This window comes from Ptiloglossa arizonensis, chromosome 3 (assembly GCF_051014685.1).
Source record: "Ptiloglossa arizonensis isolate GNS036 chromosome 3, iyPtiAriz1_principal, whole genome shotgun sequence".
Lineage (NCBI taxonomy): Eukaryota > Metazoa > Arthropoda > Insecta > Hymenoptera > Colletidae > Ptiloglossa > Ptiloglossa arizonensis.
Genome location: NC_135050.1, coordinates 15,224,024 through 15,238,309, shown reverse-complemented (window position 1 = coordinate 15,238,309; position 14,286 = coordinate 15,224,024). Strand labels below are relative to the sequence as shown.

The 14,286-nt window shown below is 39.1% G+C and overlaps 1 protein-coding gene across 4 annotated transcripts in view; it reads right to left on the bottom strand.

Annotated features, from left to right (window-relative positions):
- Window positions 1-14,286, bottom strand: part of Acc (acetyl-CoA carboxylase) — a 26,446-nt gene extending 12,160 nt beyond the window's left edge. The window contains exons 1-4 of one of the 4 annotated variants that reach the window (XM_076306554.1): window positions 14,069-14,286; window positions 9,800-10,010; window positions 7,388-7,634; window positions 234-357 (exon numbers count right to left, since the gene is read on the bottom strand). In XM_076306554.1, coding sequence (XP_076162669.1) covers window positions 234-357; window positions 7,388-7,551 — 288 coding nt within the window. In that variant the 5' untranslated portion in view covers window positions 7,552-7,634; window positions 9,800-10,010; window positions 14,069-14,286. Of the gene's footprint in view, window positions 1-233; window positions 358-977; window positions 1,298-2,158; window positions 3,192-7,387; window positions 7,635-9,799; window positions 10,011-10,482; window positions 10,597-14,068 lie in introns of those variants that run through there. The other 3 variants (XM_076306556.1, XM_076306555.1, XM_076306557.1) reach the window with 3 other exon arrangements.

Genomic DNA, 14,286 nt, shown 5'->3' with positions numbered 1-14,286 from the left:
TTTCTCAATCTTTGAAAACTCGAGCGCAACGAAACCATTCGAGAAAGTTTCGCGCGAAGAATCAACGATAATTGTTAAACGAACGGTCGATTAAAAGTGGGCCTCGTCGAATACTTTTACAACGATCTCTACTTATTGAAAATACACGGGCGCGCGTACTCTCACACACATATATATACGTATACATACACACATACGTGTGGAAAAATTCCATAGTGGACTGACTGTCTTACCTTGTTGATGACTTTGGTACCACCGAAACGATGAACAAATTCCTCAGGTGTGGCAACGGTGAAGTCCTTTTCTTGGAGTCTACTCTGCGCTTGGATCATCACCGTGCCCTGCGACATGCTGGGCCTACAAAATTAAATCGTACACGGCGTATTTTTCACTGCGCACACTGCCATTATCAATTACTCTAAAGCGACACGTGCGTCGATAATCGACCAAAACCGAGCGAGGATCTCGCAGAATTCAAACAAATCCATGGCGATCGCCTACGACGATCCACCTGGTCCATGGTGTTCTAAATTCGATCGAAGTTACGATATCGTGTACGATCGATTTTATCCGAGCGAACATTAACGATGATTCGTGCGAACGAATACGTGGAAATATCCACGTAAAGATACTTATCGAACGAATTTATTGTTAATTTGATTTCTGGCCGAGGTGAAGAGAATTTAATAATTTGGTAATCGGACGAATCTTGGGAATATTTGCACAAAAATAGTTACCGAACGAATATTGTTAACCTTACTACATTTTAATTTGAATTATTGCTATATACAGCATTGAAAATATAATGTTTTCTGATTGGGGTAAATCGAATTCCATTGAGAAAAATTGAAAAATATAATCGGGTATGTGTATTTTTGAGGGAAATAGGGGAAAATATTTTTCTCGGATGATTCAAGGTAATGCGTGTTGTCCATTAGTGGGTAACACGCGAATGACAGCAGAGAAAGTATACGAACCGTTAATTTAGGCGGCTCACGCAATGCCATTCCTACAACTTCGTAACGCTTTCTGAGCCTTGTATGTATCTTGCCTTAAATATGGTTTTCTTATTCATTTACGTGCAGTTCTCTTCCTCGTTTGAATCGTGCTGTAATTCGCTCTGCGAACGATCAGAATTTGGATCGAGTTCACGCGGACTCGTTCGACTCTTACGTTGCTATTATTCCACCGTTTTTTCATCTCGTTAATCAAACATCGAACGACTCTTACGATCTCTGACAATTGCTCGTTTTCGTTTAAAAACGACGAGACATCCTCTCGAGTTCGAAATTTTTAAATGTCTCTCTCTCTCTCTCGCTTCGGATCACCGATGGTCTTTAATCATCGAGCACGCACAGTGATTTGAAAAAGTTATATAATCGGTTACTTACATTCTAGAGAAGGATAAAGTTTGAAAAGCTTTTTACTTGTAGTTCGTACCAAGCTCGAAACGTGTCCTTGCGAGTGTCACCTTTTCCTGGTTATTCGCTCTTAACACCGTCACACCGTTGTCATAATTATCATCGATGGATCTTCTACATTAACGAACGAAGAACGACTCGCTCGTCGGTTGAAATTCGAGCGATCTATCGTTCGTGCTACGATTTTTCTTTATTTTCCGTCGTAGACCGAGAAACGAAACCTACGATATCAAACTGAGGAGAGATGCTCCCTGCGTTTAAAGTTCAACCTGTATCCATCACGAATCTTACTTTCGGAATCTCAAGGACCTGTATAGGCTTCGTCGCGCGAGTCCGAACTCGAAAATTAAAAATATACGTCAACGAAATCCGAAGAGAAACACGAAGGTCACCGATGCCCATGACGAATACGAACGAAAGCGAACGTTCCTTGCACAGATTACAACTGAACGGTAACTCCATACCTTCGAAAGTTTTTCGAATTTTAAAACGAAAACAAAAAAAAATCCCCCCCCAAAAAAAAGAAAGAAAAAAATACAAATATAATCCGCGCCAAAATATATTTCATTTTTCCGACTCCCGTCATCGTTTGGAAACGCCAGTTCTCTGTGAATAGGCAGTAGCTGAGTTACTTTGTCCAATCACTCTGAAGCGGATAGAAATTTTCGAGTTAATGTTAATTCACCGACAACCCATTCATCCCCGTTTGAATTACGCAAAACATTAAAATGCATTACTTTAATCCCGGTCTCGTAGTCTTCTGTTCCTCCTCCGGTAGGCTATCCACCGAGTTCACCTTAATTATCGGATTCATTTTGGATGCACCAGAGCCAGCCATCAAGTTGTCCAAGCTGTTCCAAATCGGATCTTCCTCTGTTGTTCAAGCCAAGACGAATCTTTGTATGCACTTCGATCCGTGAGCCCCTTCCCAGTGTCTCCAGTATCAAGAAGTCAAGGATCTTGCAGAAGAGTGTTCCTGTGCACCACGTGAACGACAAAGAGCAATGGAGAACTGAACACGCGTTAGACAGTCTTCTCGTCTTCCTTTCTGTTCGAACCTCCGATTACGAAGAACGTTGGTTCTTTTTTTTAAACATCTCTCTCTCTCTTTCTCCGTCATAAACTCGTGCTCGGATTTTTCGAACAATTCGATCGATTCTTCTTCGCCGTCTCGTTTAAAACCATCGGTTAAGTTTTTCCTGTTTTCGGTCGTCACCTGACCGGGTACATAAATTCGGCACACGTTTAAAAATATGGTACCCTTCGACGAAGCTTTGTCCGAGTATGCATTCATTCCACAAAGGTGGATAAGTCGAAAGTGTGTCCACTGGTGTTGTTTATCTTGACGTTCGAAATCGTATCTCTCTTCGAGTCAGCGACGACAAGCTTTTCAACCGCCATCGGGGAGAAAAACGGTTGTGACGTTCGCGGCGACATCCATCGATTAACATTGATGAGATTACATCAGAGCGCGCGCGAATTACCATTGAGCGGAATTTCGAATCCCCGTGCGGCGCGGATACTTCAATTTCCCATTTACGTTCGATGATCGTTCACTGAACACTGTCGCACGCGATCGCGGGGTATCTGCTCTTAATTGCGAATTTTATCTCCCCACGTGGAGGAAACGAGTTTCTTTTCTCTCTTTTTATTTTTCAACGACGATTTCAACGACGAGTCGCGCGCACGATTTCGAACATCGCGGGGAGAGAGATTCGTCGTAAACGTAACAACGCTTTGACGCGAAACGATCGTCTACCGGTCTTAGAAGAACTGTGGTCACTGACAACCTGCAAGGTAGACGATTCTTTCCGTACGATGTTTACCCCTACCTTGCATCGCGTTACACGCGGAAGTAATGCGCTTCTGTACGAGAAGTGAACGGCCAACCGAAGTCGTTCGTCGTCCTCGTCTGCGTAATCTCGACCAAACGCGCGGTTCTTTGTTTTGGATTCTCAACGATCACCGGGTTTCGCGTAATCGCGCGGAATTTGGATTAACGTCGTGAACGAGATAAAATGTAAAAGATACCATGGCTTTGTTGAAAAATATTTTGTACTCCGTGACCTCGAAGGTGTACCGGAATTATTCCTCGGTGAACGAATTTCTATTCCGGGGGAACTTGACGAGTTTTCGTGGCATTTCGACCTACATTCCCGTCCTCGTTCGAGGAGAAGGGCACCGTTTACGGGAAAACTTTGGTTTTTCAGATGTACCGCCGGGCCTCGAATATTTTTTCTAACCGGATATCGTTTCGCGTCGGAATTGAAATGTGTCACGTATCGTTGGAAACGGAAGAGGTAACGTTTCTTCTGATCTTCGACCAACGAATCGCCAACAGTGTCCAAGGGGAATTGAAAGAGAAATTCTCATCGAGGTCGTATACTCCACATGCATCCTTCTTCGCAATAGTATAACGAACGTTACGTCACCGTAACACGATTTTCACCAACCAAATTAATTCATTGATTACCATACGTATATAATGTTGTTATCACGAAGAGTTAACGTCGATCGTTCTACGAAATAAAATTAGAGGAAATTGTACTTTTAAATTGCCGATGCAACTGTCGGTTTAACGAGAAGATGTATTCATTTGGAACATTTTTTATCGCGAGCTTAACGATTCGTGTCCTTGATCAATCGTTTATCCGACAGGACCGATAGACGATGTGATAGATGACATAAAAAAAATGTGATCTCATGATCGAATGTTTTCGTTCGATTTCGTACCACTGGAATTAATTACCGCCCCAAAAGTTTCATATTTTACGGGCGTTTCTATTTTTTAAGCACGCCATTACAGCCACGGTTAAACGTTTCCGATTGCGAAATGTGTACCTAGCCGGAGACTTGCACAAACGTAAATATTTTATGAACAAACTTTCGTTAAGGTACATATCCGTTAATTCGATCTCGAAGTGTGTTACGTTAATTAATGATTAATAATCCATCGCAATACGACATTCGAAATACAATAATAATTTTTACTTCGCAACTGTCAATATTCAAAGACGAGTAGAATTTATTTGCAATTTAAACGAATATTTTAACAATAATAGACAAAACGTGCAGTTTTTTTTATATATTACTCCGTCGTTTTTTGTTTCATTCAATCTATGTAAATTCAAAACTCATTCAACGTACCGTTAGAAAAATAACAGTTTTTCGTTCGGTATTCCAAACTTAGCGAACCTTGAAACTTATTTGTTCACGTGGAATAAATAAGAACAAACGAATAAAAAAGAATTTTACTAGCTTCTTTCCTGCTCGTTTTCTTTATTTTATTCCGCTCGCTACTGTTTCATTTTACGAGGCAAGTGAACGATCGTATAGCTGATTCGAACGGTCAGTTTCGTCCCTTGGTGTTCCGATTCACGGGAACGGTGCATCGACCATAGAGGGGTGCGTGGCAATGCACACCTGTTTGCGATTGCCCCCAGCCGGGATCCGACTCTGCGGTTAGTCCTTTGTAGTGTCGTCTACGCTTGCGTAGCTTATGAGGCGGTAAGAAATGGGAAACCCATTTCGGGGGGAACGAAGGTACCCAATGAGGGGACCACCTCGTGCGTTACGCATAGATTTTAATGATTTCGTAGGTAAACACAGAGCCGAAAAAAAATGACACCCCTTCCTAATTTATTTACAGCATATCGAATAATAAAGATCATAATTCGTTTACCGGTCCTTAGAGTGGAGTCCTTTCGTCATTGCTATGTTTATCTTCGAATCTACGATTTTATTTTCGGCAAAATACGTTCTAAGTGTGGGCATATTTTGAGTATTGGAAAAACTTTGATATTCTTGTCTCAAGGTCTGATTAGATATTTTTTGTTTCTTCTAACAAGTATTCGTTATTTGTAAAAATGTTGAGAAACGTTTGAAGGAAATTAAAATTTACACGATACATTCAAATAAATATTTTCTCTATCTTCTTTAATGACGAAAGGATAAAATGAAATTTGCATTCGTTGCATTGTTCAAATAACTTCTTCGACTAAAATCGTACCAATGGTTACTGGTTGAATCAACGGTTACGGTCGACGATCGATATAATTTTGTTCGAGTTTACCCGAAATATAATATTACGCAATCGTTCTTTTGGTATCTAGATCAATCTCTTGCTTCGATTACTTCAGAGGAAAATGCAAAGCTATTCGAACGTTCTTTTTTTATACGAGCACAAATTGGACAACGAATTGTATTTTACAGTTGTATTTTATCTACAGAAATTATATATGTATGTAAATAACTGCAATAATATTGCAGCAAAGACTTCGCTGATCATTAACAAGTTGTCGCGTATAACTTTAAAACGTTATTAAAATGCGAGGTAAGATGGTACCGAGAATTACGACTGCCGCGGAAATTAACAATGATGGAATCAAGACGTTGAATTCATATTCTGATACGTTTCATAATTCACTCGTGGACGGTTGCGTTTTATCTTCAAGTGCAACGAATTTTCGTTTACTCAATAATTACGTAACAAGTTTCCTCTTTACTCGACAAATTTTCTATTAAAATATTGATAAACCGTTTCACGACGAACAGAGTAAATAATGGATTACAAACGAATTGAGAAGCTACATGGTCGAATTTGAAATTCAATCGACTTCGTGATTCCGAATTATTTCCATTCGTGAAATAAAAGTACGGCAACATATTTGGATCGAGATTGTTCGGTAAACGGTGAACCAGCCTAAACAATCGTACTTCGTTTATGAGCTTAGATAACGCACACTGTTCCCGTGATCTATTCAAGAAGAGATTTCTAAACCATGGTCCACATTTTATCGGGGATCACGACATCAAAAATAATCGTTCACGGCCACGTCGTGAAATGTTCCAGAATTCCACGTTAACAAACCATGCAACGTTAAAAAAAAAAAGACAAGAATCTTAAGACGTTGAAATTTAATTTCGTTCTTTCCTTTCCGCTTCACTCGACCTTTCAGTTTCGCTCGAAAAGTCGAATCGTTATTCATTAACGATACATTTACTTGTTTGGAGCGCTGTCAAAGACGCGGAATGTCACATAAATAGAGTTTCCCTTCGAATTGTATACTTTTTACGGAACTCGATTTATTTAGATACGTCACGAAGAAGCGACACACGTAGGTACGCGTACGAGAAACGATTCTTCACGTTTCACGGACAGTGTTGCTCATGAATATTCAACGATGTTTGAACAAGTCATAAGGTGACTGCAGTTCCGTGCTCGAACGAACGTAAAATTGTCACGAATACGCGTATTACAAAAAGGCCTCGATGTAACGCCTGTATTCGAAATTTGGTCCGATAATGTTCGCGCGGCCAAAAGTTAACAATTAAATATAACGGTGAAAAAATTATATTGGAAAAATTATTACTCATAATTGTTATCATCTTCGGTCGCTCTCGTGGTATCGAGTGCGATACCGCAATGAACAAGTCTTTATCGAACAATTGTAAAACTATTATCGCGACGTGTTCTGATCTATTTTCTTGCAATTATAGCCTTTACATAATAACTGATTTAACCAATAACATACGCACTTCTTACCGCAGTAATACCGTACATCGAATCCGTTCAGCGTCTCTGACGTATAAAAAAAGAATCCCATCGAAACCGGTTCTTTGACATAAAATATCCTTATTAAACACACTTGTACATTATAATGCCTGTATTGACAAAATTGTTCGATCGATTTATCTCTGGTACATGTCCACGTTTTTTTTTTCAGTCTGCCCTTTGCAAAAGGTCAATCGATGACTCTACGATTCCTCGTGTCGAACGTGTTCAACTAGATCGTATCGAAATCAACACGGTACACCTGTCTACCCGGGTATTCAACAGTTAATATTTTTCCGGTTGAAAATGAACGTAGCTAAGTTTCTACTTAGTTTCGAGGTGTACCTGTTTGAATTCGGCGGGTAGAATGATACAGAAAGAAAAAAAAAAAAAAAAATTGTGGAAAAATCACCTGAGCCGCTTGCGGCGTTCCACCAATCCTGGAATGACATTCTGCGGCGGCTGTAGAAAGCTGAGATCGGACCCTTCGTCTGGAAAGCTATCCTCTATCTCCAATTCCTCGTTTGGATCGGCGTCGGGATCCCCGACCACGAAGCTTACTGGATTTTCCGCCATTATACCGGCGGGATTGACTAAATCGTTCTTGTCCTCGCTCGATCCTCGTACACCGGGCTCTCTGTCTACGCGGTCGGTGTTACCTTCAAAACAGTCCATGTGTACGTGTCAAGATCAACTGGTCCGACTGTGTCCCGTGCGCATACTTCGTTTCCAGAATTTGCATAATATTTACAAGAGTTCCGACGCGTTCTCCCCATAATGAGCTTAACACGTGATTTCGAGCGTATCTTCTTCTCGATGTTAAACGTCAAGGGCCACTCACGAACAAGTTTAGTGTCTTTTATATTATAGGTACACGTTAAAATTTACTGTACATTTACCGTGCTAGGCAATTCGTTCTCCTCTCGTGGACTTCGTATGTTTTATCTTTGCATGCAAGTACAGGTAGTGTAGCTCTATCGAAAGTTTAAATCGGACAACGATCCGCTTGGTTCTTTCTGTTCTCAGAAACGTTAAGGATTTACAGGGAGATTTTAACGGAAATCGATTTCTCTCGGTGGCGGGTAGCCGGAAGCTCTGTTCACTTTCGACAAGATACGCGAAAACTTTTGGGGAGTGGCCCTCAATTTTTGCGTCGTAGAACTTCAATTAGAGGCGAAACCTCCAAATGATGCCACCCGTGATTCATGCCAAACAAGCTGCATGCAGTTTCCAAGCGTTTCTCGGTTCCGATTTTTCAATTTCACGCGCGATTATCGTATGGATCGGCAAACGATTTCGGTCAACGAATTTCGGAACTCGATGAACCCACAATCGGGATGGAGGACATGCAGGGTGATCGTGTACGTGAATCGTGAACCGTGGATACCACCATGGGAATGATTTATTTCAACGCAAAGGAATTGAGTCTATTGGAATTTTTTTTTTTATTGATTTTATCGTTACAAAAAAATCTATTAGAATTAATCATTGATCGTTAAAGTGTCGATTGATTTGCATTAACTTAAAAGGTTATTCATTCATCGATAAATATTATATATCTCATTTTTTTTTCTTCTTCTTTTTTTACATATTAGTCTCTCATGACGTAACAGTAACAGGTAACAGTGATACCAACTGATTTACAATATTTGAAACTTTAAATATTGCGGAAGAACAACCGCGTTTTTCATGTGACATAATTTGCGAACTCTTTCAGCGGTATAGTGGGCAAGTTGTACAGAACGAAACTGACTTTATAGACGGAAATGCAAACTTCGCTTAATTAACATATATTGTATTTAGTAGTATAATAAGCTTAGCTTTGTTCTACTTAACCTTATGCTCGACGATATAACACTTTCAATTTTAAATCGTTAACAGGTGAAATCATACAGGAACAGCATTTATTAACATTATTACAAAGATCAATACGACAACATGAAAATTACACAACTCTGTTAAATCAGTTGCTTATTATCATAACACGAATTTCCATAAGATCAACTTTCATGTATTCGAACAAGAACAAACAAGTCATCTTAATATCTTCGCTATTTTAAATAGAAGAAAATGTTCGCAAAAGTTTTTTATAGTTTCTAGGGGATGGAGGGGACATAAATAATATGGCGAAAATAGTTTTTCTTGTGTGGATGGGGTCGTAGAAATTTTGACGATGGAACAGAATTCCACAAAATCCCTGAGATATTTCAGAACGAAGACATTAAGGTGTACGTATTAATACATTTTTTCTAAGTTTTCAAAATATTCAGCTTCTAAAGTAGCGTTTGTTTACATTCGAAACAAGAGATGTACACCGATATAAAAAAAAACTTGCTCATACTACTTCAGACGTATAAGCACGCTTCGACTTCCGATTGGTAGAATGCCATTGAAAGTGTAAGCTGATTGGCGATGATTTCAGCGTATACATACATGGTAGTATGAGGAATACCTTTCCAAAGTCAGTGTACACGCAACGTGACAATTCAAAGATTGCAATGATAATAATGAACAACAATTAATATTAGAATAAATATTGCTCAACTCCCCCTCCCCCTCCCCTGATATCATACAACCATTGTACGAAATATCCCATGTAGGTTCAATGAATTTAGCAACATTTTAGTGCGAATGGTTTATGAATGAAGATTAATCACTCCAGTTACCAAACCACATTTCCTCGCTTCTAGGACTTTGAACCATCATCAGTATTGAGACAATTAGATAGGATGAATCGAAACGATACCACACATGGAGCGCCAAGTTAAACCCCGAAGATGCCACCGTATGATAAACCCGAACTCAAAAAGCCTCGGTTACTCACCCTCGATTCTTCTACGACCGTACGGCAATCGAAACGCTCGCAGAAGGTCAAATAGTCGCCTTCCTTGGAGCAGCTCCGGTAAAACGTGTCCAAGGCGAATGTATCGGCGTGCTAGTGCAGCGAACGAAAAACCGACGACGAAGGGAAGCACCAGATAGTAGAGCAGCGACGAAACCGTGTCGCGAAACACCTTGACAAGCGTGATTGAGACCTTGAAAGAATTCGAAGGATCAAGGGCCTCTCCAGGTCCTCTCTGTGCCCGGATTTTATCGTTTACACTCGGAACAATTCACCCTCGGTCTTACACAAGTACGATACTCCCGGGTTCTCGGTCCGGTGATACGCGTCCCGCACACGATGATAACGAAACTGTCGAAAAACGCGACGGATTCGTGATGAACTTCGAACGAATGGAATATTACGGAAACCTTCGAACCTTGGCACGCATACGAAAGAAACTAGCGAAAAGACTCACACTCGTCGCGATACAGCGAGTCCAGTGACACGAAACTTAAACTTCTTTTCGTTCGTTTGTGACCTTTACGGGCGAAACACGGCATCGAAATACGAATAAATAATCGAAGCGACGCACCACTGACTCGGTGAAACGTTTCGTGTTCGAACGATTAAGAAATTAGTAATGTACCAAACAGAGTGCACGTGAAAAGAAGCCCGAAGCATACCAGATACGGTTCGGTTCCCGATCCCTTCTTCGTTTCTCGAACCTGCGTGCTCTCTTTACTTCTCTTTCTACGGAGAACCTTTCCGTCTATGGGTTCTCGGAACTTCGATCTACTCTGAAATTTCCACGAAAAAAGGAATTCGATATTCGTGCGAGCGTCGTCCCGATACTGGCCGATCTTGTTTACCGTACGAATCTCCTTGAAACAATGCTCGCCAGCTGCACGCGGTCGTGTCCCTGTCGCGTGTCTGTTTTCGAATCGAGTCGCGCGTTCAGACGCTGGAACAACGAGTTCTTGTCATTGTCGCACTTCTGGGCAAACGTTACACGCCGGATAGCACGAAAGGCGATTTATCGACGCACTAGCGTGTTGGCTTCACGCGGTATCACGCAACTTTATGGATACGCGCGCAGAGGAGAGGAAATCGGCTTCGGGCACGTCGTGTTACACACAAACGATACAGAAAAGAAAAAAGCCGGACGCTGGAGTTCAGAGGTCGTCGGACACCGACGACACCGTGCGCACCCGTTTCCACTGAACTTTTTCGCGTCGCGACGCACGGTGGATCTATCGATACCAGTGATCGATGTTGCTTTCGCGCGCGGTTGACACGTCGATACGCACCGACTGTCGCGGATTCCTTTTCCACGCTTTGTTATTCCCATCCAGTTACGCTTATCGTATTCTTCTTACCTTGATATTCGATATAGTTTTATTGTGTATACCTTGTTTCGACGCAATCGCGGAGCATCCGCAATTGGTCGCTTTACTTCGCTCTTTTACCAGTAACGTCGAACTAGACTTCGTAACTTCCGAACATTTAATCACGTCAACGTATATCGATATCGGTTAGAAGAAAGTGACGAGTAATTTTGGATCGTGCTTTCAGAATGAGTTTTTTTTTTAATGAATAATTCTAAATTTTTTCACACTTTTCGTTTCGTTTGATTCAACTCGATGCCATTCCGAAGCAATGTTTAACGGTTTTGTACTTGTTCTTCCGTTTCTTGGTGTTCCTGTCATGGAACCTTGAATTATTTTCCGACGATATTTTCATCGATGTTTTTGTCTCGACATTTTTGCCGAATAGTCAATCGATGAATAATTTTTTAGTATGTTTTCATTAATTTTCGGACAGGAGTCAAAACTGTTTCAGTTCGATTTTTCTTTCCTACCTCGATGTTGTTTGCAAGCAGTTTTAATACTGCCTCCGCTTTAATGAACTTAAATCATTGCATTTGTCTCTCTCTTACGCGTTACAGTCCAACGTGGAGGTTATCAAGGCGAAGAAAGACGCAAGTATCGTTATTCACACGTTGCGATGACGTCTATGCGTACAAGAATACGCATGCAAACGATGTACGTATAGTTGACGGATTCTACGTGTAATCTTATGTAATACGTGTTACACGGTGTATTATTACATTACATATGTATGTATGTAAAAACGGGCAAAGTATCTTTTGATATCTGAATGCGAAGAAACTGCGTGAAAGACGAGCCCGAAAACAAATTTTTAGTAATCTCCTTCATTCTGCGGAATCTTTATATCTATTCGTTAATCTAATTTTTAACATTAATGTTTATCTTTGGTGCTCTAATTTAATGTTCATTATGAATACTAAGCTTACATTTTCATTTATTATTCGTAAAATGATTTGACGTAACTTGATCATATATGCGATTGTATTTATCGTTCAATAAGAAATAGTTTTTTGATTATCTATCGAAACTGAATATTTCTGATAAACACTAACGAAAAAAAAAACTATATTCTGCCCTTGACTACGAGTGCCGCGTGTTCGCTTCGTGACTTTTACGAAGAATCGTACGATACTCAGCCACGAATCAAAGCTGACTAGAAACATGCTCTCTGGTTATCGACAGTACGACTGCTCATCTGATGAAAAACACTGCGATAATTTTTTAGTGTAAAAAGATCGTACCTTTCAAAATTATCATCGTAACACGCATAAATTTGTTATGAAAGATTCTTTGTTCCTTTTGAGGGATTTTTTTGTAATGATCGATAATTCGATCAATAAAAAAAATAGCTAAATATGTATTGCACAGATACAGTAAAAATAGAAATATTTCTTAAAAAAGAGTTATTAAATATTCGTGGTAAAAAGTGAAATGAAATCAACAATTATTTGTTAGTAATATACATTTTCCATATAAAATCTTGAATTGCTTCAAACAAAAATAATGTTACGATTCAAACGATTGTTGTGTGGACTTGATTGCCTACTAACAGCATGATCTAGGATCGATAAGAAAGATAGCACGTGTTGAAAAATGATCGACGGTATGTAATTGTAAACATATCTCCGATACATATCTCCGATTAATTGTAAACATATCTCCGATACTGTAAGAAAGCTTCCCCAAAAATAATTAAAATATTATTAATAATTTAGTATAATTAGTGACGAAGATAATGCTAGAGTGATTTAAACTTTTGAATAATATAAAACCATTAACGAGGCTATTAGTAACGTGACTTTAGAGTTTCATAAAATCGCATGATGTGTATCAGCAGTAATTGATAAGTTCGATATTATTTTTTACATAACTGACGTCGCTCATATTACAATTAATGATAGCACGTCCTGCACTCGCGCGCTAATTTTCGAAACACATAAGTTTTATCATCGGAATATATACAGATATGTAAGTATGAATATTGTTTAAAGTTACAATAGGAATGTACAGTACACGATTATATTTATATTTTATTAAATATTCCTTTGTTGCTAACAATGTGCAATGAAAAACTTGTAATGTTAAACGAAAGTAAGTAATCATCCATTAGGGTGTTAATTAATCACTTGGAATAACAAAGAAATGTATTTATTGTTTCATGACGATAATATTGGTAAGCAATGATATTATTTATCAATTGTAAATAACGTTACAAATATAAAATTAACAGTAATCGAAGCTATTAAAAAATGAAGCAACTATGAACACAATAAATCCACACATTAGTAAGTGATAATGATATGCATTGTTGATGAAAGAAATTGTAATTAATTTACAAATTTATTTCGTTTTTAATGAGTCCGAATTACAGTTGTATATGTATATGTATATGTATATGTATATGTATATGTATATGTATATGTATATGTATATGTAATGTATATGTATATGTAATGTATATGTAATGTATATGTATATACATTACTTCAATTGTTTGAAATATATATTGAAGAAATGTACATATATCTTTATTTAATAAAAATAAATTACGTCCAATAATAATAACTAACGTCACTTTTTCTCATTACGCATTATTATTATTTACATATATTTAGCGGTTGCAATTCAATAGATTTTCACACGAGGCAATCAAAAAATTGACAGAGTGCTCTGGTTGGTTGATTAGCAAGTCAGGCGACGTATAACGTGCTTTGATTGGCCCGTACAAAGCGTGCGGTGTATCTAAGAAGCACGCGTTACCAACCGATGTATACCGAATACAATCATAAGTGAACTAAATTTTCTGGCATTACTTTTTGAATGATTCTTGGTCGAGAAAAGAAAAATATAATCAGCTGTCGAAGAAAAATAAAAAACTCACCGGTGACGAATCCTACGCGGCGGAGTAGCACTCTCCTCACTGAGGTTAGGTTCGTCTTTTCGTTCCTGTTCTGACATTAGTTATGCTTCTACTCACAATTCGGCAAAGAAAAAATAACACGCGGCACTGGATCGAACGTAGTCGATCACAACGTAGAGACTTATTGTCACCTTTTATACATGGATGTTTTTACTTCCGCTGAGGCATGTGCACCATGG